This window comes from Pteropus alecto, unplaced genomic scaffold (genome assembly GCF_000325575.1).
Source record: "Pteropus alecto unplaced genomic scaffold, ASM32557v1 scaffold270, whole genome shotgun sequence".
NCBI lineage: Eukaryota > Metazoa > Chordata > Mammalia > Chiroptera > Pteropodidae > Pteropus > Pteropus alecto.
Window position 1 is genome coordinate 4575864 of NW_006430735.1, and position 23158 is coordinate 4599021.

At 32.4% G+C, this 23158-nt stretch overlaps 1 protein-coding gene across 1 annotated transcript in view; it reads left to right on the forward strand.

Moving 5' to 3' along the window:
- NECTIN3 (nectin cell adhesion molecule 3) overlaps positions 1-23158 on the forward strand; it is a 104512-nt gene that overhangs the window by 26273 nt on the left and 55081 nt on the right. The window contains exons 3-6 of the mRNA XM_025051420.1: positions 4949-5290; positions 12379-12675; positions 15415-15532; positions 19740-19891. Of these exons, the coding sequence (XP_024907188.1) occupies positions 4949-5290; positions 12379-12675; positions 15415-15532; positions 19740-19891 (909 nt within the window). The remainder of the gene's footprint in view (positions 1-4948; positions 5291-12378; positions 12676-15414; positions 15533-19739; positions 19892-23158) is intronic.

Sequence of the window (23158 nt, forward strand, 5' to 3'; positions counted from 1 at the left end):
GTGTAGATTTTTTTGTTATTTTTTTTTGTTTTTTTTTTTTTTCTTTTTATGGAGTTTTAAGAGTTCTTTATATATTTTGAATTCAAGTTCTTTATCAGATATAAATAAGTCGTTTATCAAATATGTTTTGTACAGATTTTTTTCTCCATTAAGAGGTTTATCTTGACTGTCTTTTGAAGGGCCGAAAATTTTAATTTTGATGAATCCATTGATTGTGCTTTTGGTAACATAACTAAGAAATATTTGCCAACTTAAGGTGACAAAACCTTAAATTTGCATTTCCATATGAATTTTAGAAACAGCTTGTCAATTTTTATAAAATATCTGATTGGATTTTGATTGGGATTGTGTTGAACCTCTAGATCAATTTAGAGAGAATTAAAATTTTAAGTTTTATTTTGAGTCTTAAGCATATCTTTCCATTTATTTGGGTCTTTAATTTCTCTCAGCAAATTTTGTAGTTTTAACCGTACAGGTTTTTGTAGCTTTTGTCAAATTTATACTTATTTCATCTTTTTCTGTGTGTGATGCTATTCTAAATAGCAGTTTTAAATTTTTTCTCATTTTTTATTGCCAATACATAAAAATACAATTAATTTTTGTATATTAATCTTAGGTCTTACATAAGGACTGTTGCTACTGCCCTTTTTATAATAGCTTTTTCCAGATTCCATCAGATTTACTACACAGATGATTATGTTGTTCTGTGTATAAAGACAATTTTATTTTCTAATCTGGATGCCATTTTTTCTTGTCTGATTGTCCTGGCTAGAATGTTGGATAGAACTCGGGGAGACTGCCTGGCTATTTAGGTTTACTCCATGTTGAGGCCTTGGAATTCACTCCGGGTAGTAAGCTGAGGCCAATCATCAGGCTCACCTTGTGTGTTTGCTGTCTCTCAGTTGCCTGTTGATCATTGTCTTGAAATGATTGTTTCAGGCAAGAGGGTAAATTCTGTTACTCCTCCTTGGCGAGAAGCAGAACTCTCTACACTATTATAAATCTATTCCAATCAGGCTTATATCCTCACTACTTACTAAGACAGTTGCTAAATTTATTGGTTATTATGGGTCTTTCTCTTTTTTGACCTTTTAGCAGCATGCGGAGTAGCAGCATGATCAGTTTCTCTTTCTAGGTTCTTCGCTTATTGTGCAGGATACTTCTTGATACTCTTTCTTCCCTGGCTATTCTTTTGCCATCTTGCTTTTTGAATTGTACTCAATTTCCAAACCTTTTAATGTTTAAATGCACCATGGATGCTTGGTCTTTATGCTATTAATATTCTGTAAGTAGTTTCATTCAGTCTCATGATTTTATCTACCTTTTTGTATGTTAATTACTCTAAACTTATATCTGTGGTCCATCACTTTCTCTAGAACAGCATACTTTTATGTATACATTTTTATATGTGGATGTGAGTGTTTCTCCATGGTTTTAAGATTCTTTAGGGAAAAATCTTATTCAAAAGTGATTTTTAACTTTTGGGTTTAGTTTAAGATTGGAAATGTATTAGATACTTCTGTTTGCAAGCAATTGAAACTAACTCTGGCTACTTAAAATACGAAAAAAGGAAATATATCATCAGAAGCTTATGGAATCTCAGGGATAGCCAAATTATAAATAATTGAAGGATAATATAAAGCCTTAGTCAAAGATTTAAGAGTTGAACCAAGAAAAAATTTACATCAAAATTTACTTTTGCAACTAGTAAACATTACTCAGAATATTTTTTTTAGAAAAAAATTAGAAAGTAAAAATCACTCATTACCTCCTAGGTATTAAGGCAAAAAATGAAAAATAAAAACCTAATATTTACCTTAACGTTTGTTTACTAGTAAAGTTATAAAATTGAACACATTAAAATAGCCATTTATAGGTTTGTTTGTGTCCCCCCCATCCCTTGTAAATATCTACTCAAGCTCTGTTCATTAGAGCTTAGTTTTTCTGGGCAAATCTATCAACCTTTTACTTGATATTTTTTCTATCTTTGCTGTTATACTAAGAATGGCTTTCTCCATTTAAATGTAGAGTATTTTAAATGTTTTTGATTCAGTGGATCCATTTAGTTCTTTTTCCTATCTCTAAATACTTCCTTTAGTGATGATGGTCCCCTAGGCCATGGTTCTTATTAGGTCGTAAGGATACATAATTAACACTATTCGTCTCAGATTATTCTGATACTTGCTATTACAGAACACTATATAGTGAGTGCCTTTAACAAGATATTTATTTTTCAGTGCTGGAAGCTGAGACATCCAAGATCAAGGTACAAGCAGATTAGGTTCTTAGAGAGGACCCTCTTCTTAACTTGTAGACAGTTACCTTATTTATCACTTTGTTCTCACATGGTCAAGCACATGTGCTCATCTCTCTTCCTTTTCTAATGCCTGCATGGGGGCCCCACCCTCATGACCTCATAGAAATATAATTATTACACAAAAGCCCCACTTCCAGATACCATCACTTCAAAGGTTAGGGCTTCAACATCTAAATTTTGGAGGGACACTATCAGTCCATAACATTTCCTTTATCCTATCTCTTTTCCACCTCTATCTGAGGTGTGAGGAGGATAATTCTGTTTATTTTTATTTTTAATTTGCTTTGTAAATTAATATTGTAATTCATTCTGTCATTGGAGAAGAGCACGAAGTAAAAACTAAAAATTTTTTCTTTAATCCTCAGGAATTCCATTCCCTAGAATAAGTAATAACGTTATCTGCCAGAATATACAAAAAGTTATTGTCAGTATGTGTACAGGTATATGTGACTAATTTTTTACATTTAGATCTTTAGTCCATCTGGGTATGTGAATGTGTGTGTTTAGTGTATAGTAGGGATCTGTTTCCAAATATTTAGCTCTTGTTTTTTTAGCATGTCTTGACTAATTCAGTATTTCTCCACTCATAGAAAATAATTAACTTCATTTTATACCATATGCCATTATATATATTGGTCTGATTGATGTACTCTCAGTTGTTTTTAAGATATTAATAGTAAGCTTTTTATTATTTTTACTTTAATGCGTTTTCCTCTCTCCTACTGAACCATCGTTGTTTTTGAAATATAGCTATTGTTCCTAGTCTGGTTTCAAGAATTTTTATCAGGGTTTTCACTGCAATTGCATTGAATTTGTGTCTTAATATGGAGAGATTTGAGATCTATATTGTATTCAGTATTTTCATCCAGGAACATGATGTATCTTCTATTTATTCAAGTCAGTCTCTCATTTTTATAGGTTCTTTAGAACTTTATTCATAAGTGTTTTAAATATCAGTGTTTTGCAAGTATTAATTTTTTTGCAGTAAATTTGTAAAGATTATTACAACATTGACTTTATATGTTGTATATATTGTGCATGCATGCTTTATAAGCTTTATTGGTTCTAATAGCTCTTTACCTGGCCTTCTTAGATTTAACTTTATTATTAAAAACCCTTTTTGAAGTTGTTAGATTTTTTTTTTTAATTAGATAATGAATGTTAAATTTTGTTAAATGCCTTTTTAGCATCAAAGTCATATGAACTTTCAGTACGATGAGTAGTCTGAAAATATCCTTACATTCTTGGAGTATACTGTTTGGTCATTGTGTCTTTTTCTTAAATACAGAGCTGGTTATTATAATATATGAAAATTTTAATTAATATTCATACATTTTTATCGTCTGTATTTTCTGGCTTAGTACCAGACTTATCATAGGTTGCTAAAATACATTAGTAATTATCTCCACTTGAAAGCGTGATGGAGCATGGTGGTAAATTTTGGGGCTTGATACTTTTGGGGGGCAGTGGTTTAAAAAGAACCTTTTTCTTCCATAGCTGTTAAGTATAGTCACTGTGACTTGTCTTTTTTTTGTAATATCTTCAGTCATATCTTGGATGGTAGTTTTTGCACTGTCTATCTATACCTGCCTTATTTATTTATGCATTCATTTATTTATGGTTTCTTTCCTCTTGAAAGAGTTCATGGAAATAATATTGTGTAAAGTTTTTGTTTAGAATTGTTGGAACATGTTTAAGCACATTTTTCTTTATTATCTTTTAAATGATACTCTTCTGCATTTTTGTATTAATTTAAAAATATTATTTAGATAAAACTAAACTTTAAAGGTATCATTTATACTTTTCATTGTTCAGTGCTTCTATTGATTTACTTCTTCGTTTGAGTATTTATTTTGTCAAGATACATATGTGAGTTATAAACTCTCCAAGGACTTATTCTTTATATTTTAATATACTTGTCAGTGAACAGCATCTTTCTTGACTTTAGTATTCGTGAATATTAGTCTTATTTCCCTTAAAATGATTTAGATTTGGTCCATTGCTTTTTAGGAAGGGTATTATTATTATTATAAGGGAGAAGTCTGATGTCATTTTATTTTAACTTTTGCTTGTGGCATTTTGTTTTCATCTATGAAATGGAAAAAATTGATTTCACATTTATGTGTGTTTTTTAAATTAATGTTTTCAAGTAGATGGTGTAACTTAAATGAAGTTTGTTGTTTTTTTAAATAGAGATTTTTGATGGGTTCTTTACTGCGGTCTGCGGTCTGCTTCATTCTCTCACAAGACCGCAGTCAAGGCGTCCACTAGGGCTGGGATCTCATCTGAAGGCTTGACTGGGAAGGATTAGCTTTCAGACTTATTTTTTTTTTGGCTCAATCTAGTGCTTTTTCACCACAACACCTATTAATGGGTATTTACTTTATTTGAGAGTCACTCTTTTGGTTTTATAATCATCCCTGGGAACATTTAGCTCTTTTCAGTTCTTCCTTTTATTCAGTGGAGAGAGAGAGGAAGGGAGGGAGGGAGTTTGTGTGTGTGTGTACACATGTACTTACAGGAGGGGAAAAAGGGAAGCAGAGAAGGCAACAGGAGGGGAGGGAGATTAATGATATTTTAGAGTAACATTTTTCCATTTTGAGAGCTATGCTTTTATTTCCCTACCCATAGGTGCCTTAGCTGGACCCATTATTGTGGAGCCTCATGTCACAGCAGTATGGGGAAAGAATGTTTCGTTGAAGTGTTTAATTGAAGTAAATGAAACTATAACACAAATTTCATGGGAGAAGATACATGGCAAAAGTTCACAGACTGTTGCAGTTCATCATCCTCAATATGGATTCTCTGTTCAAGGGGAATATCAGGGAAGAGTCTTGTTTAAAAACTATTCACTTAATGATGCAACAATTACACTACACAACATAGGATTTTCTGATTCTGGAAAATACATATGCAAAGCTGTTACATTCCCACTTGGAAATGCTCAGTCTTCTACAACCGTGACTGTATTAGGTAAGTATGCTTGAATTATATATTTTGGTGGTAGTCATGAGGATTATAATAAAAGTATTTTCAAGAATCTAAATAATTGAAATTATATATAAGTTTAGTTTTAAAATAAAATAATTCAAATATGATTTTTCAAGTTCTGTTTTAAAAATATGATTCTAGGCTCTCTTAATTTAAACAAAATTTTGTCTGTATCTATCTACCTACCTACCTATCTATATAATGCTATGTAGTTCTTAGCTATGTTACTTTTATTCATGAAAGATTTTTTTTAATTTATAATAATACTAAGTGCTGAGTTTCTTCGACATATTTATTTTCATTATTTTTTCCTCAAATTTTCAACTTGTAATTACTATCTTTAAATAGCTCTTCTGTTTTTTAAAGCGACTGTCTTAATGGAGCCATTGACACCTGTTTGTTTTTCAAAGTGAATTTTATTTCTGCTGTTGTGGATTTGCATAGCCATTTGAATCTTGGACTTATTTTTCCTAATGAAAAATCTGCCTTTTTTTGTTTGAAAACTGTTAAAGTTTGTAGTGGAATTTAGAATGAGCTTATTAGCATTAAGGTAGCCACTTGCATGAAAGATAAACCAGTTTAGAAATTCTGGTGAGTACTTTTGAATGGTAAAATAAGGATCAAGGAATAATAGCACCCTTAGCTATTTCCACCCAAAGTGGGACTCCTTTGATGGGGACAGTCTTTGCTCCAAATCGTCTTGTTTGCTTGTCAGAGACTTCATTAGGTCTCCAGATAGCTCCCCCTACTTAATCCTTTTTTTTTTTTTTCACTTTTCTTCCAGCTGTTATTCCCTAATAAGCCTTTTGCACTTCTCATTTGGTCTCAACATCTGCTTCCAGAGGACCAAACAAGTAGATAGCCCCTAGTATTTAATTTCAGAGTCTCTGTAATGTAGGAGGAAAGCAATTTTGTCCAAATTTGTTATATGTTTTTTTCATGTTGAGAGATACTATGTAAATAAAATTAGATATTTGAGGATTTTATATGTTTACTACACTGCCCTGAGAACTGTGGAGAAATATAACTTATGTTTAAGAAATTCATAATTTGAAAAATGTTTCGATTAGAAGGCATGGCAGAAATTACTGAAAAGTCAAGTGCAGGCCATCAGAGTAAAAAGGTCACAGAGAGTTTAATGTCAAGAAAATAATTAATTTGTTTATGGAAGAGAGAGCTCATGGGAATAAACTTTTTTTTGCTTTAAATTTTAGTAATTTCCCCTAAATTAATACAGTACTCAGTGGTTTAAAACTCAAGACTGTACAAGACAGTCATGATTTTACCCATGCCTACTACTTTACCTTCACCTATTTCATTTCTTGTTCTACTCCCCAAACCCAAATTTTATAATCGTAATAAACTTTTTGTAGTTCTGTTAATACCTATTTATGCTTTTACATGTGTTTTAATGCCTGAATTGACTTATTTTTTGTCCTCTCTCTCTCTTCTTACATTCTTGCTATTTAATTACTATTCATCAAACCACATCCTTTGGAAGCCATTCTTGAAAAATCTACCTACCCCCGCCCTCAAAAACACATACACACTCAATTTTCTGGGTTTTTTTTTTTTTGGTTTTTTTTTTTTTTTTTTTTTTTGCTCTTCTGTGGTTGTATCTTCAACATGCCTTCATTGTAGCAATTACCATACTACTTATTATTTGTTTTCTTTACTATCAGTGTATGGTGAGCTATAATTCTATACTTTAAAATTTAACATTATATCCCTAAAACCTATAAGAATTCCTGGTATATAGCAGTCATACACTAAATATTTAAATTAGGATATAGGAATGGATTGGTGAACTTAGTAGTTTTAAAATGTTTTGTAGAAAAAAATAGTTGAGCCAGTTCTTGAATGGTGGGTGGGTTTTGGATAGGCAAAAAGGGAAGAAGTATAAGGAGAGCGTGTGAGCCAACAGTGGGAGGCAGAAAACAATGTACATTAGGGCAGAATTTCTTCAACTTCAGCATTGTTGAAATTTGGGGCTGTGTTACAACAGTCCATTATAGACTGTTTAGCAGCATCCATGGCCCCTACTCAGAAGGTACTAGTAGCAGTCCCTTAGTTGTGACAGTTTAGAATGTCTCCAGATATTGCCACATGTCCTCTGGGAGAGGAGGAGAGAGATTACTCACTGTTGAGAAAACCCTCATTAGTGGAACCACTGAATTATTTGTTGATTGTTCAGAGAATTTACATAAAGTACAATAATTAAAGACTAGAAAGGTAGAGTAGGACCACATTAAAGTTAGGATGGGGAATTTGAGCTTTATATTACTGGAAATGTGAACTGAATGTACAGTGTTGTACTTCTTCTCACCTTCCTTTTTCTCTTCAGACTCTTTCTATTTTTAAGGTATGGTTCATGAACCAGCAGCATTGATATCACTTGGGAGCTTGTTAGAAATACAGAATTTAAGACCCCTCTCAGACTTACTGAGTGATAAATCTACATTTTAGCAGGATCCCCAAGTGATTTATGTGCACAGGAAAGTTTTAGAAACACTGCTTTGACCATCTTTTCACCTTGCTTAGAAGGATGCCTAACTCATAGTAGACCTGATTTAGGTAGTAATGTGATGAAAGTTGTGATTTAGGATGATCAGTCTGGTGTTTTTGATGAAATGAAGAGCTACTGAAATTATAATGCCTCAGCTATGAGACCATGAAGGCTTGAAATTAATCTTCTAATTTCTGCCACTTGAGTGGAAGGAGCTATTATTACAAAGGAATAACTAGGAGGACTTTATGACTGACTGGATATAAGAAACAAGGGAGGTATGAACAATAACAGGTTTTGAACTTTAGTGATTGAGTAAATTACATACCATTAATTTAATAGGTAGTAGTGTTTATAAGATAAAAGTTTTTGAGGGAGATACAAAAAGTAACTAAAGGCCTTGGACTAAGTATTTATTAAGGCAGAGGTTGGAAGAAATAGAGATGAAGAGCACAAAGAGGTTTGAGAAAAACTTGGGCAAAGTAATATTGTTCATATCAAGAGAAGATAAAGTTTTACAGATTAGCAGCCTTTTTCCACAGTGAGAATTAAGCCCTATAGAAAATGATTTGAGTGGCCATTTTTCAGTTCTCCTAAGGATGGCACACAGCTGATATTATAAATGCATAGCTCACAAGTTAATTCACTACTTACAATAAATACCTTAAAGTATTAGTATTTTATTTTTTTTGGAATTTTGGAATTGATTGGGAGGAACCGTGCTGAAGTATCAAAATCTGCAAAGTTAGTCAAAGAGAATAGGCAACGAAAAGTACTGAGCTTGTTGGTTAGAGGATGACATTAGAGTTTCAGTGGAATGGTAGTAATGGAAACCAAATCAAGGGAATGTGATATTACAAAAAGTTATAGCAAAATTGAACAGCAACTGTCCCATAGCAGGAATTGTTATACAATTGGGTACAACCACAATTGTTGTATAACAATTGTGGTTGAGAAATGTTGCTGCTTAAAAAAAATAAGCCACAGAATTGTAGACATGCCATGATTACATCTATCTAGAAAGAGAAATAAAGAGAAAGAAATGGAAGAGTATTAGAGTACTACAGTCATAGATAATTTTTGTTTTCTCAATTTTTAGTAATAATAATTTTGCAGTTGAGAAATAGACTTCTACTGGTGGGTATGATGGAGTAACCAGGACTAGATTTATCCTCTGTCCCTAGGAACAATAAATTCAGGCAAGTAAGGAACAGTTTTTAGTCATTGGACGATAGGCAGTGTAAGATTATGAACCCTGAAAGAAGGAAAACAAAGAAAATGAGTCTTATAAATGTTCCACCTTTCTCTTTCGGCAGTTTCCAGGCTACAGCTCAGTGACAAGGAATTAAAAGCAGAAGATGGTGGTCTCACTGAGTTGAGGAGACAGATTGAAAGTCAGGGAGGACAAGGTGATTCGAATCTGTGGAGGAGAATACTGGAAGAAAGGGAGCATGGAGAGTGGGGAGGAGGGAGGGAAGGAGGGGGAGAAAGAGAGAGGGAGAGAGGGAAGGAGTGAGAGAGGACAAGGACTATAGAGAACACTTTAGAGATACAGAGAAAGGCCCTTCTGAAATCTTTGCTTTAGTACTGATTGGTATATATGTGAGAGGAAACTTTTGAGGTGAGGGATAGAACCAAGAAAAAGCAGTAGATTTAACAATCCTGGCATTTACACAGGGCTGGGAACACTACGTGCCCCCCAGTCAGAGTATACAGGACATTGGATAGCATCTTAAGAGGAAGCAACAACAAAACTGCTAGGGAACAGTACAGAAAAGTTAACTAAAATATTGTATTATATGAAAAAAGTAACTAGATAGCCAGTAAAATCTACAACCAGGAGATTGATTCCCTTCAGAAGTAGAAATAACATAATTCCAAATTGACTTTAAAATAAATTTTTAAGTTTCTCAAAGATAAAAGCTTCTATTTATGATGGCATACATCATTTACCTCTCCAGCTGGGGGTGAAACATAAGAAAACACCATTGAAAACTTCAAAGAAATAACAACATGGTAAGAAATATAACAAGACCAAAATTTTTCTGAAGGTGAAAACAGAAGTAAGCCTAGCACTGAAAGCTGAAAACTGGATTCACTTTGAGGACATTTGACAGTTATGAAGAAACACCTGAGATGCTAAGCTAAGATTTTGAGAGCCTAGAGAAGTGAGACAAATGTCTAAATGCATTTCAGCTCAAGATGGGATGTCTAATAACCCTTTTTATATTCACATGGTACCCAAAGACTTACCTTTTCAGAATAATAGTAAACCAGAAGTAAACCAGGCTTCTTTATGGACTTCTAGTCCTGGTGTATATCACCTGAATAGTCTGAACTTAAATTAAGGAGATCTGGATAGGTTGATGTTTTCAGGAGCTTGGCAGGAGAAAACACAATTTTTTTCCGGAGGAAAGGTACTTTTATTCTATACCTCAAATTATTTCTACCTTTATTATTCAAAAACAGGCATATAGTCTGCTTGAATAACCAGGCATACAAGTAAAGACCTCATAAGCAGCAGTCAACACAAACGACAACAGAAGGACCCACAAAAATATAAGATGTTGTAATTATCAGACACGCTGTTAAACAACAGTGCTTACCATTTGAAGAGATAAGTCACTCTACAAAATTTCTGCAGAGAATAAGAAGCTATATATATCATATAGTAATTGGCCTTGAAGTAGAGAAGTATTTCTTAGTATAAAAAAAGCAGTGAACTATAAAAGGGAAGTAAACACTGATAAATGTTAGTGAATTTGAATTAGAAACTTCTGCTCGTTAGACACACCATAGGTTAAAAAAAACAAGCCCTAATAGAAGATATTTGTAGTACAGTACACACAATCAAAAAAGGACTCTCCTCCCAAATTAATAATTTAAAAAAGGCTTTAATAGGCATTTTGCGGAAGAAATTCCAATGGCCCAAAAACGTATGATAATATCCTTTGTAATCTGAGAAATGAAAAATAAAGTCTCAATGAAATGCCATTACATACCTACTAGATTGGTAGACATTGAGAAGTCTAATAGTATCAATTGTGAGTATATATGGACCGCGGGAATTCTAAGCTTGGAAATAAATTGTTGCTTTGGAAAGCTTTTTTCATTACCTGGTAAAATTTAAAATAAATATAGTAGTAGCAATTCTACTATAAGATAAAAACTAGAGAAACTTTTGTACAAATGTGTCAAGTTACATGTATGCGAATATTTCTTGTAAAATTATACAAAACAGGAAACACCACCAATGTCCAATAATCAATAAATGGTACAGCAGTTAAAATTAACAATTTATATACTTGCATATAAATCTAAATGATCTAAAAATAAGTTAATAAATGAATTGTAAAACAATAAATTAAGGCCAAATATTCCCACATAAGCAATTAGGAATACAAAGTTGAGTCATAGGAAAACCATACAAAAATATATATATTGATTCCGTTAATGTAAATTTCAGAAACAGGTGAAATTTGTGTTGTTTGTATTTGTTGGTCATAGAACTAACATGAAAAATAAATAAAACTTTATTTCCAAAGTTAGTATAATGGTTTCACACTTGGGCAGGCAAGCTATTAAGATCAAGAAGAGGCATATGAGGGACTTGGGAGTTGCTAATGTTTTTTATTAAGCTGTGTGGTGGGTATATGGATGTTTGCTATAAATTATTCATTATATGTTTCTTTTTGTTATTTTACAATAATGTGTCTTAAAAAAGAACTGCATAAGGAAAATAATAATATTCCTTAAAGTAAATTATAAAACAAAAATAGGTAGATACAGACCAAGAACAGATGACATTGAAAGAACCAAGTGGAAATCTTGGAAATGAAAAAATATCTTCGAGATTAAAAACTTAATGGATGCACAGAATAAACTATAGGCTTGAGCCAAAGAATTCGTGAAGTGAGTACTGAGGAATTTATACAGAAAGAAACAGATAAAATTTGCTGGAAAAATGTGAAGAGAGAGCTAGGATATATGGAAGGTAGATTGAAAGTATTTAAGATTAAGATTAGATTTCCATGCTGAGGAATTTTCTTATACCAGAAAAAGATGGGTGGCATGTACACTTCAATAAACATAACTTAATGATGTTACATTTAACAGTGTAGGTTCTCTACTGGTAACTTATTTTAAAATATATTTTCTTTAAATATTTTTGCTGTAAAATGAAGCATTAGATATTAAAACTATGTTTTTTTCCCTTTCAGAGTAATAATACCTTTAATCTCATAATGGAAATTATGATCAAATTCACAGGAATGTTTTGTAGATCCTAATTTTGGGAACTCATCTGTCCCTATAAAGAAATGTATATCTTTACCAGCAGAGCCATCTTTGTAGAGATTATATAAAATCTTGGCTGCTTATTTGTCTTGGCTCATGATCTCTTGTTCCAAGAATTCAAATTGATATTGGCATTACCTAAAAAGTGTGTGTATAGATTTTATATAGTTTTCTCTCAGTTTGTGAAATATAGCTAGATGTGGCTTAGGAGGATGTATATATATTTTTAATTGAAATGTAACTAATTTTTTTAAAAAAATTTAAACAGTTGAACCCACTGTGAGCCTGATAAAAGGACCAGATTCCTTAATTGATGGAGGAAATGAAACAGTAGCAGCCATTTGTATTGCAGCCACTGGAAAACCAGTTGCACATATTAACTGGGAAGGTGACCTTGGTGAAATGGAATCTACTACAACTTCTTTTCCAAATGAAACGGCAACAATTGTCAGCCAGTACAAGCTATTTCCAACCAGATTTGCTAGAGGAAGGCGAATCACTTGTGTTGTAAAACATCCAGCCTTGGAAAAGGACATCCGATATTCTTTCATATTAGACATACAGTGTAAGTAAATGGTAACATTTAATTTTTAAATATGTCATGCATTTTATTTTCATTTTCTTTCTTTGACACAATTCTGTATCAAACTGCTTTTAGTTTGAATATTTAGTATTCAGAAATTCTTACAACTTTTTCTTACATTTTCTCCCTTAATTTTAAAAAATATTTTCATGGAAATTTCATTTAACCAGAACATTTTTTTATCAATTTGTAAAGATGGACAATGATTTTTAAAGTTGTTCTTAAACTTAAAATTATTTAACCCTATCCTTCTTAGACCTTAAAAATAGTCTGGACTTAAGCAAATTGTGAAAATTTATACCTCAAAATGTGCAATACTTGGAGACAAACAATTCTCCCATCTAATTAATTTAGCTGTTATTCAGTTTTATTGATGCCACTCATGGTGTTTTTATTTTTTAGCAAGAATCTTTTACTTCTAGATGGATTTTAATTATTTTGGAAATCTGTAATGTTTTGATATTCAAATCCAGTTTTATTAATCATGTTGTAAGATTCTCATGTAGTTAAACAATATTTTAAAGATGTCATTGGGATAATTGTAGATAAGGTTCAAATCTGGTCCATATTGTACTTTTATATTTTTGCTATGGGATACTCGTTGTATGTATGTATGTGTGTATGTATTTTTCTCTTTAAAGTTTCTCAGTTTTTGATACATTCTTTGCATAGCATTTTAAAATTTGAGCAAGAGAAAAACTGATGGTGCAGATAGCATATAGCAAAAATAATGAAAATTAAGCAGATTAGAGATAAAATTAGAATAAGAGTTAGGTCCTGCTGTCATTTCTATTCATGCACAGATGATAAATCTAGATAGGTTTGTGGAGATATTTTGATCTTTGGGGTTTTTTTTTTTTTCTTTTTGATTTGACACATGGAATTTTAAATTACACAAAATCATTATATTATACTTGGTGAAATGGTTTCTAAAGCTAATTCTAAGGATGTTTTTCCAACATTTATAGGAGTTTAAACTTGAGAAACTGTCTTACGTGAATGTTATTACTATTGTATTCTTGAATACGAATACCTTCATTTCTCCTTCTTTGGAGAATCCAATTAACTTTTTTCTTTTTCTCATAAAATTCAGATCCCAATTGTAAGTATTATTAATATTTTCTTACATTTTTTCTTTCTGTGTCTAGTAATGACTGCAGTTTTCTTCAATTTATATTATGTGTGTTATTTTTTTGTTTGCTTGAATGCAATCTAAAATATATAAACTACTTTCTTCTAATGTAAGACTTTATCATTTAGGTTTATTGGCGTGCTCCTAAAATGTTAAGAGTACTCATGACTTTTTTCTTTTTTTTAATTAGGAGTTATAAAACATGTAAACATAGTTTAAGAAGATAAAATCTTATACCCCAAATTTATATCTCAAAATTTGGAGGATGCCTGTTCCCTCCTCCTTTTAAAACAAACACACAGAAATCTGTACTGTTCTTTGAGCAATATTTTTTAGAACCAATTTTAAGTTACAAAAATGCCTAATTCTGGTTTGCATAAGAGGCAGGTATTTCTTTTTTAAAATTCTAAGGTAATTGTACCTGAGTAAAGGTTAATTTTTTCACTATCTTCTTTAAACCTTGCTTGATAGTAAGTCAGGCTTTCTTGGCAGAGTTAAAGAGTGACCTGGTCTCTCTCTAACTTACCATCTGATCGTGTACTATTTATCTAGTTTACTATGTAGCTCACAGAAAGATGGGGAGCGGGGTCCCTATACCATGTATAAGGAATATTTTCTTAGGAAAGTCTTTCATTACCTCCTCAACCCCATCCTTAGTCCAAATTAGGCCCTTTCTCTTGTCTTCTCCCTTAGCATCCTATTCTTTTCCATAACAAGTTTTAGTTAAATATTTTTAAAATGTCATCTCTCCTATTACTATTAGAATATAAATTTTACAAATACAGAGTCCGTATGTATTCCGAATAGCTAAAATGCTTGTCGCTTATTAGGAGCTAAACAATATGGTGGATAAATGAATGATGAGTGTTGGATTTTATAGTTTGAAGGCATAAATTTATATTGCTGGTAGACAAGGATAATTGCTTACTTAACTAATCATATTGCACATACACTAAAAACCCTTTGGGAACACTGAATGGATACAAGTTCAGATACAATGTTTTAGAATAGTCGAGGCCATAGATAATGTATTTAAGTTATAATTATAGTCTTAGAAAGTTTGCGTCACATCTCTACATGCCCATAGAATATTAATTACTTGCAGTATAGGGAATCTAATCCCTGTAATTGACTTGATATTTTGGGGGGGAAATTACCTTTCAGATTAAACATTTTGTTAAAAACAGGTTTATAGTGTGACTTGGTACTTAAATGTCATGTCTCATTATTGAATTAAGTCCCGAATGTATTTTCTTTGTTCATAGTATTCTACATATTTTATAATAGGACTCAAAGTTTGCTTTTGGTGATTATAGGCTTGTGAATATTCTTATATTCAGTGTTTATAATAACTAGAACTGTACATGCTTATAGTTGCCTAGTGTTTGGGTAGTCATTGTTTTTTATTCATTCTTTTAGTCAACTAATATTTATTGAGTACTGTTTTCCACATTGGTTATGTATATTGAGAGAAGGAAAAATTATTTCTGATCTTCTAAAGTTTATTATGCTTATGCTTTATCATTGTATACCAACTGTATTTATCATTAACAAAAGATAATCTGTTCTGTCATGAATTTATTTTATAGATGCTCCTGAGGTTTCAGTAACAGGCTATGATGGAAATTGGTTTGTAGGAAGAAAAGGTGTTAATCTCAAGTGTAATGCTGATGCAAATCCACCACCTTTCAAATCCGTGTGGAGCAGGTAATAATGTTAGATACTTCTAAAGAGAAATTATTTAAAAGTGAAAAGTACTGTTAAATGCATAAAGTCGTTTTTATCAGTGTAATACATGATTACAGTAATATCTGAAAATTAAGTTAAATGAAGGGTTTCTAAATGTTCTCCTGTTCCATGGCTCTCCACCTGCCTACCCCCAGTTCTGTTCCTCAGAGGATACTTTAGGAAATTTTAGCAGTTCCTCCTGATAGTTACCAGCATAGGTCTTAAACTGCTGCTACTTGATTTACTAATTTTTAACACTATTTACTTCTTTTTTTTTTTAAGATTTTTCTTTTTATTATTTTCAAGGATACAGTACTTGAAAGTTATATAGTTCATGAAACAATTCTCCTGATTACTCTATCTTCCCTCTCACTCTACACCTAGCCATTACATTACTGCCAACTGCATTCCCTATGCTGTAGTCCCCATCCTTGTGACCATCTGTCAGCTACTAATTTGTCTTTTTTAACCCCTCACTTTTTTAACCCTTTGCTGCCAGCCCCTGTACCTCCCTCCCCTCTGGCCATCACCAGATTGTCCTCTGTATTTGTTATTCTGTTTTCAATTAGTTCTTTTTGTTCCTTAGATTCTGCATATAAGTTAAATCATATGGTATTTATCTTTCTCTGTCTGACTTATTTCACTCACTATATCTATTTACTTATTATTATGACATGAAAATTTAATTTTCTATCTACCCCTTCACATACAAATATACCCATATACATATTTCTACCCTTCATAGTCTCAATGAGATTAAGCTACTTTTAGTTAAACTCTGTAGTGATTGGTCGCCTCTCTATTTCAGGTACATTTTATTTATTGAAAGCTAAGTAGTATACCGGAATTCTGTTTTCTTTTGTCTGAAGCTATTTTCCCTGAGATTATTAATTGCTTTTTTTTTTTTACTTGTGTAGCTTACTATCTGAATATCCTTAATTCTCTTTCTCTATGAGATTTCAACTGTTACACTAAGGTTTTCATTCATATTTCTCAATATTTAAGCCCCCCCTTTCAATCTAGAGACTTGTAACTGTCAGCTGTGGATAATTTTTTTATATTTTTGGTCATTTCTCCTCTTTTTTTTGTTTACTGGAACTCATTTATTTAATTTATGAATGTACTTTCTTATTTTTCATATAATTTTTGTTGCTCTTTCTAGGAATTTGCTTGATTTTCCCATTGATTAAAAAAAGTGGGGAGGGCATTTTTTTATTTTCTGGGGAGAATATTTTTATTTTCTAAGCTCATTTTCTTATTCTATTCATTTTCATAGCATCCTTTCTTATTTTATGGATATGGTGTCTTCTTGTTTTTTCATAGGGATGCTAGAGTTCTTTCCTCTGCAGAGACTTTATTTTTTCTATATACTATTTTTTTTCCTCCTAGTTCTCGTGTTTTATTTTTTGTCTTTCATTTTGTAGATATTTAATATTCTCAGTTGTTCAGTCATTTCACACTGATGCATTAAAATGCTGAGTGGAAACTCTCTATAGTAGAGATTACTCATTAGTAGAGTTCACGCACAGTGATCAGGTAGAGAGGTGGTTATTTCTCTGGAGAAGCTTCTGACGTCACCTGTAGAAGGATGAAAGTCTTTTTTTTCATGGCCATTCATTTTATTGAATTAACCTCCTTTTTTTTGCCTAAAACATAAATGCCTGGTATCTGTACAGAGTTAGGAGGAATCTCTTGTTTTGTTTTTTTCAACTTTCAACTAATCTCCTTAATTCTAGCCCTTTGCCTCACTCCGGCCTTCTGCAGTGTAGTGAGTCAAATTCTAAATCTGTCTTCGGTTCTTTGGATCATATTGGCTGCTTTCTCATCCATATGTCTCCTACAAGCACTTCTTCAGCCCAAGGCAGAGCTTTTCAACCATACACTGTTGATATTTAGGGCTGGATAAATCTTTATTTTCTTCCTTTCCTTTTCCTTTTCCTTTTCCTTTTCCTTTTCCTTTTCCTTTTCCTTTTCCTTTTCCTTTTCCTTTTGTGGGAGGCAGTTCTGTAAATTGTAGGATGTTTGGCAGCGTCCTTGACCTCGGATCTCTAGAGCCAGTAGCACCTCACCCACTCCTTCAACCTCCATGCCCCAACCCTGTTGTGACAGCCAAAAATGTCTTCAGATATACTGCTATCCACAAATGACTCCAGACATACTGGATGTCCCCTGGAGACAAAAATCACTTCTGATTGAGAAACACTGGCTTAAAGTATATACTGTTTTCTCCATCTGTTTTCTGTCTTCTAAAAGTTTGTTGAAACATTTTATCTGATGAATTCTACCTCCTATTCTCTTTCTCCTCATTGGTTTGAAAGGTTTTTCTTTACTTTTGTTTTTGGTGGGAATTTGTGGAAGCAAGGAAACAGTCTATTTGGTCAATCTATTGTCTTTAAGTAAAGATACAGTTTTAAAAGTAAGGAAGGTCTTTTTCATTTACATTTTCCTAGAAGTGGGAAGCAGTCCTTGGTTAAGATGTGTGATAGGGTATTTCTAAAAGTCATACAATTCCGTGTTGTCATCCTAGTATGTCTCTACTTGGAGATGTCTTTTTTATTTTTGAGGAAGTCGTTTAACTTCTCTAATCTATGTTTCTTCATTGATAATAGTACTTTATAAAGGTTTTGTCAGGGTAGACACAATGAATATAAATCATGTAACATGGGTGCAAGAGCATAGCATGTCATTTGTTGTGAGTTCAATATAGAGTTCAATTTAGATTTTTCTGATGGTAGCTCATTTGAATAAATGCCTTTGAAAGATTATAAGATATATTTATACTTCTCAGAATAAAAGGGATTAGAATTTGGGGCCCGAAATAGAGTTGGTAAGATATATAGTTCATATTCATTCTTATCATCTTAGAAAAAGAGTTCACCTTTTGAAAGCTGATGCTCGTAAAAATGTTTTTTCCAAAGTCCTCTTACAACAGAGGTTGGGTGTTTTTGCTTTTGTTTTTAAACATTAGAATGTTACTTTTATCCTTCATTGCTAAATAATAGTACTGGCAGCAGTAAAAGATTTTACTTGATTGTTCTTCCACCTACCACCCTTGAGATCACAGAATGAAATCAGTCCATCTACTCTCCAGTGTTGATTTGCTTCATTCTACCTTCTTATTTCCTTTGTAATTAGTTATTGGTCTCCTCTTGTGTACTAGGATCATTGAAAGAAAAGACCAAATCTTACCTCTGCATCTTAGCAGCATCAGCAGAGGAGAGTAGGGGTAAATAATGGGTGGCTGAGTGAAGGAGTGAATGAATTTTTTTGAAAAAATCTGCTTAATTCAAACTATATTAATTGAGTTGGGTTTACTTGAATTTTTTATCCTCTGAAAAATATAACTATGGTCTTGAAAAACAGTTTCAAAATAAAGACCTATTGGTGTTTTATTGTTTTTCGTTTTTTTTACCTTAAGGTTAGAAAAATGAAGTATAATGTTATACTTAGTTTTGTTGCAGTGAATGGCTTTAGAGTTCTTAGAGTGGGTTTTATTCCCATTATGGTTTATAGTTATATATACCCTAGATAGGACTCTTAGCCAAATTAGTATAGGCACCGATTAAAAAGAGTTATTGATACCAAATGGGTGCCTTGGTTTTTATTATCATAGATAGTCATTTTATGAGGAATTATTTTATAAGACCCTTCTTAGTGGTTTAGAAACTAACCATTTTTGGATGGAGCACAGTAAAATTTTATTCTGCATTCAGTGATGCTCTTTATATATGTTACAAAAAAGTGTTAGAACATTATCATGTACTTGATGACTTCATTATGAATATTGTAGCTATATCATGAATAGATCCATAATTCACAGATAATTATTTTAATTCCTTTGATAATATGGGTTTATCTTCAAATGTTTTTCTGATTTTCCAGTTTTCTGAATATAATTCTTTAAAATCACATAATTTATTTTCTCTCCTTCCTTCCCATCCTACAATGTTGGCCTGTCTACACTTATGCATTGATATTTTGAAAGAAAGGGTCTTCTTAATGGACTTTATTAATTCATCTTTATTAAAATGAAAATTCATAACATATGCTTTGATTTCATAGCGAATTACCCATAAGATGCTGGTTCTTTAATAGACATCTCAGAAGTTAATATCTTATTTATAACAACTATCAATGAATAGAGACTCAAGATATTTAAAATAATTTTTTGCTTTTTAAAATCTAGGTTGGATGGACAGTGGCCTGATGGTTTATTGGCTTCAGACAATACTCTTCATTTTGTATATCCACTGACTTTCAATTATTCTGGTGTTTATGTCTGTAAAGTGACCAATTCCCTCGGTCAAAGAAGTGATCAAAAGGTTATCTACATTTCAGGTAAGTTACACTCAACTTAGAAAATGAATTACTTATTCCTATAATGACAGTCATAACAGTAGCACTATGATCGTAGTGGCAGTTTATACTTGTGAAGATATAGATTTCTTAGTATGAGGTTTTCCAAATAACCTAAAAGAGATATAATAAAGAAACCAACCATATCTGAAATACACTTTTTAAGTGACATTCCTTTACGTAAATAAATGTCAAAATGTCTATGCAACAAGTTTATATACATTTTAAGACCTATGAATATAGTTAATTTATTATAGTTAAATGGTATTATATTTATTCCTTTTATAGATAGTGTATGCCTCTCTAGGTTCTTTTGTCTTTACATCAAGAATAAACACTGTTTTTTGTTTGTTTGTTTTTGGTGGCTACTCTGCACATAAGTGTCTGATAAATAAAATAGGATATCAACTTTGATGACCTTGCTGGTTAAATAATATCACTCAATATGGTACTGTATCATATTGGGTTACTGAGAGGTGAAGTAGGAATGTTACTGAAAATCTAATGAAATATAATTTACGGTGTTTTTTTATTGTTAGTCCTTAAACTACTAAGAACTTACATTTTTCACATTCCATTTGTTTTACTGTGAAAGTTTTTGTTAATTTGACGGTATAAATTTGAGTATTCACAAAATATAGTTAGAGCTAAAAATTCATTGTTTCCTGGATGCGGCTATAAATAATAAATTATCAATGGAATTCTTATTTATAAAAAGTATGTAAAATATTTTGAGCATCTCCTTACTGACTATAAGAATGTAGCAATCTTCATGTCTAAATCATGGAAAATTAAATGCAGAAGGAAGAGAACTTTGAGAAATGCAGGTTTGTATGGTCATTATGTAATAGGTAGTTAAGAGTTTTGTTTCTGTTCAAATCTAAAACTTAATCAAATAAAGATTATAGAGAAATTTTAAGCTTGCTTTTATGTTACACTCTCAGTTCTTATATGATCACTCAACTTAAGAACAGTCCCCCATGTTATTTACCACAATTCGTAGTTGTATGCTCATTTATTTACGTATTATCTATTTTCACATTTAAGCAGTTTGTGTTTGCTTTATTTACCACTGTATACTCAGAACTCAGTTAATGCCTGACATATAATAGACTCAGGTTTTTTTGCATGAATCTCATAAGAAGCTTAGACGTATGTACATCCCTAGCCATCTTTTTCTGCCAGCAGCGGTACTTTAGTGGAAATCTGAATGAGATTAAGTATTAGTATATTAACTACCTTTCTTCTCAAGAGGCTTTTTATTTAAAAAAAAAAAAACAACTTAAAGCCACAGGAAATACATATTTATTTATTTATATTTCTTTCTTTCTTTTTTTTTTTTAATGACTTACATTGGCCTATTTCTTTTTTTCCCTGGCTTTATTAGAATATAATAGGCAATTTGTTGCTCATATTTACATTGTACAATTCAGTGAGTTTTTTTTAATTATAGTTGGCATACAATAATATATTAGTTTCAGTTGTACAGTGTAGTGAATAGAGGTCTATATAACTCACAGAGTGATGACCCCACTAAATCAATTCCCCTTCTTCCCCCTTATGTATTAATTACAACATTGTTAACTATTTTCCCTATGCTACACTTTATATCTATCTCCATGTCTATTTTGTAACTATCCATTTGTACTTCTTAATCCCTTTGCCTTTTATCACCGTCCCCCCAACCCCCCTCCCATCTAGTAGCCCTCAAAATATTCTCTGTATCTATGATTTTCTCTTTTTGTCATTGTGATATTTGTTGTTCTCTATCTGACTTACTTCCTTCAGTGCAATACCCTCTAGGTCCATCGAGGCAATATCTTTTTCCATCCCCTTCCTTTTAGTCTGCGTGTGTCTTAATCTGAAATGAGTCTCTTGTAGGCAGCATGTGTAGGGGTCTTGTTTTCTTATCCATTCAACCACCTTATCGTTTGGTTGGAGTCCTTAATTCTTTTCTATTTGAGGTAGTTGTTGATATGAATGTAGTTATTACCATTCTTTATTCATGTTTTTTGATACATGTTTTCTTCTTAAGCCTCTTCAACATTTCCTATGATAATGGCTTGATGTTGATAAATTCTTTTAGCTTATTTTTGTCTGGGAGGTTCTTTATCTGTCCTTCGACTCTAAATGATGGCTTTGCTGGATAAAGTACTCTTGGTTGTAGATCTTGGGTTTTCATCACATTGAATATTTTGTGTCAAGCCCTTCTGTCCTGTATAATTTCTTTTAAGAAATCAACTGCCAGTCTTATGGGAGCTCCCTTGTAGGTAACTAACTGCTTTTCTCTTGCTGCTTTTAAGATTCTCTCTTTGTATTTAACCTTTGGAATTTTAATTATAATGTGTCTTGGTATGGGTTCATCTCTTTGTGTTCATCTTTTTTGGGACTCTGAGCTTCCCGGGGTTGTATGTCTATTTCCTTCACCAGGTGAGGGAAGTTTTCCATTATTATTTTTCCAAATAGCTCTTCAAGTTCTTGTTCCTCTTCAGGTACTCCTATGACCCAGATGTTTCTACATTTAATTTTGTCTCATAGGCTTCTTATTATTATAGTCTTGGCTTCTTTTTTCTTGCTGTTCTGATTGAGTGCTCTTGGCTTCCCTGTCCTCTGTATTGGCAGTTTGTTCACTTGGTAGTTTATCCACTCTGTTGATTCGCTCTGATATACTGTCCATCTCAGATAATGTATTCTGCATTTCCGACTTGGTTTTCTTTTATAATTTCCATTTCCATTTTTATGTTTTTTATCTCTTTGTTAAAGTTCTCACTGAATTCATCTACACTTCCCTTAAGTTCATTGAGCATCTTTATAACCAGTGTTTTGAACTTTGCATCTGCGAGATTGCTTGACTCCGTTATTATTGGATCTCTGTTCTTTCATATGGTTTCTGCTTCTCTGTCTTCCCATTTTGGCTGCTTTTTTGACTGTGTTTCTGTTTCTGTTTCTATGTACTAAGTAAAGCTCCTAAGTCTTGCAGTCTTATTAGTGTGGCTTTGTGTAGTAGGTGTCCAGTGGCACAGTCCTGAGAGGGGTTTGGCTACAGGCCAAGTTTAGCCCCAGCTTGTGCTCCTCTGGGGCCACCTGTTAAAATTCAGCAAGCAATCCACAGATGCTGTGCTTTTAGTTGCCTCAAGAGGTCACACCACAAATCGAGGCCAGCTGCCTCCAGTGTGAGTCTTGGAGTTGGCTCTGCTAGAATCATCTGACTTGCTGAGGATACAGCTGTTTGTGGCTTGGGCGGGACCA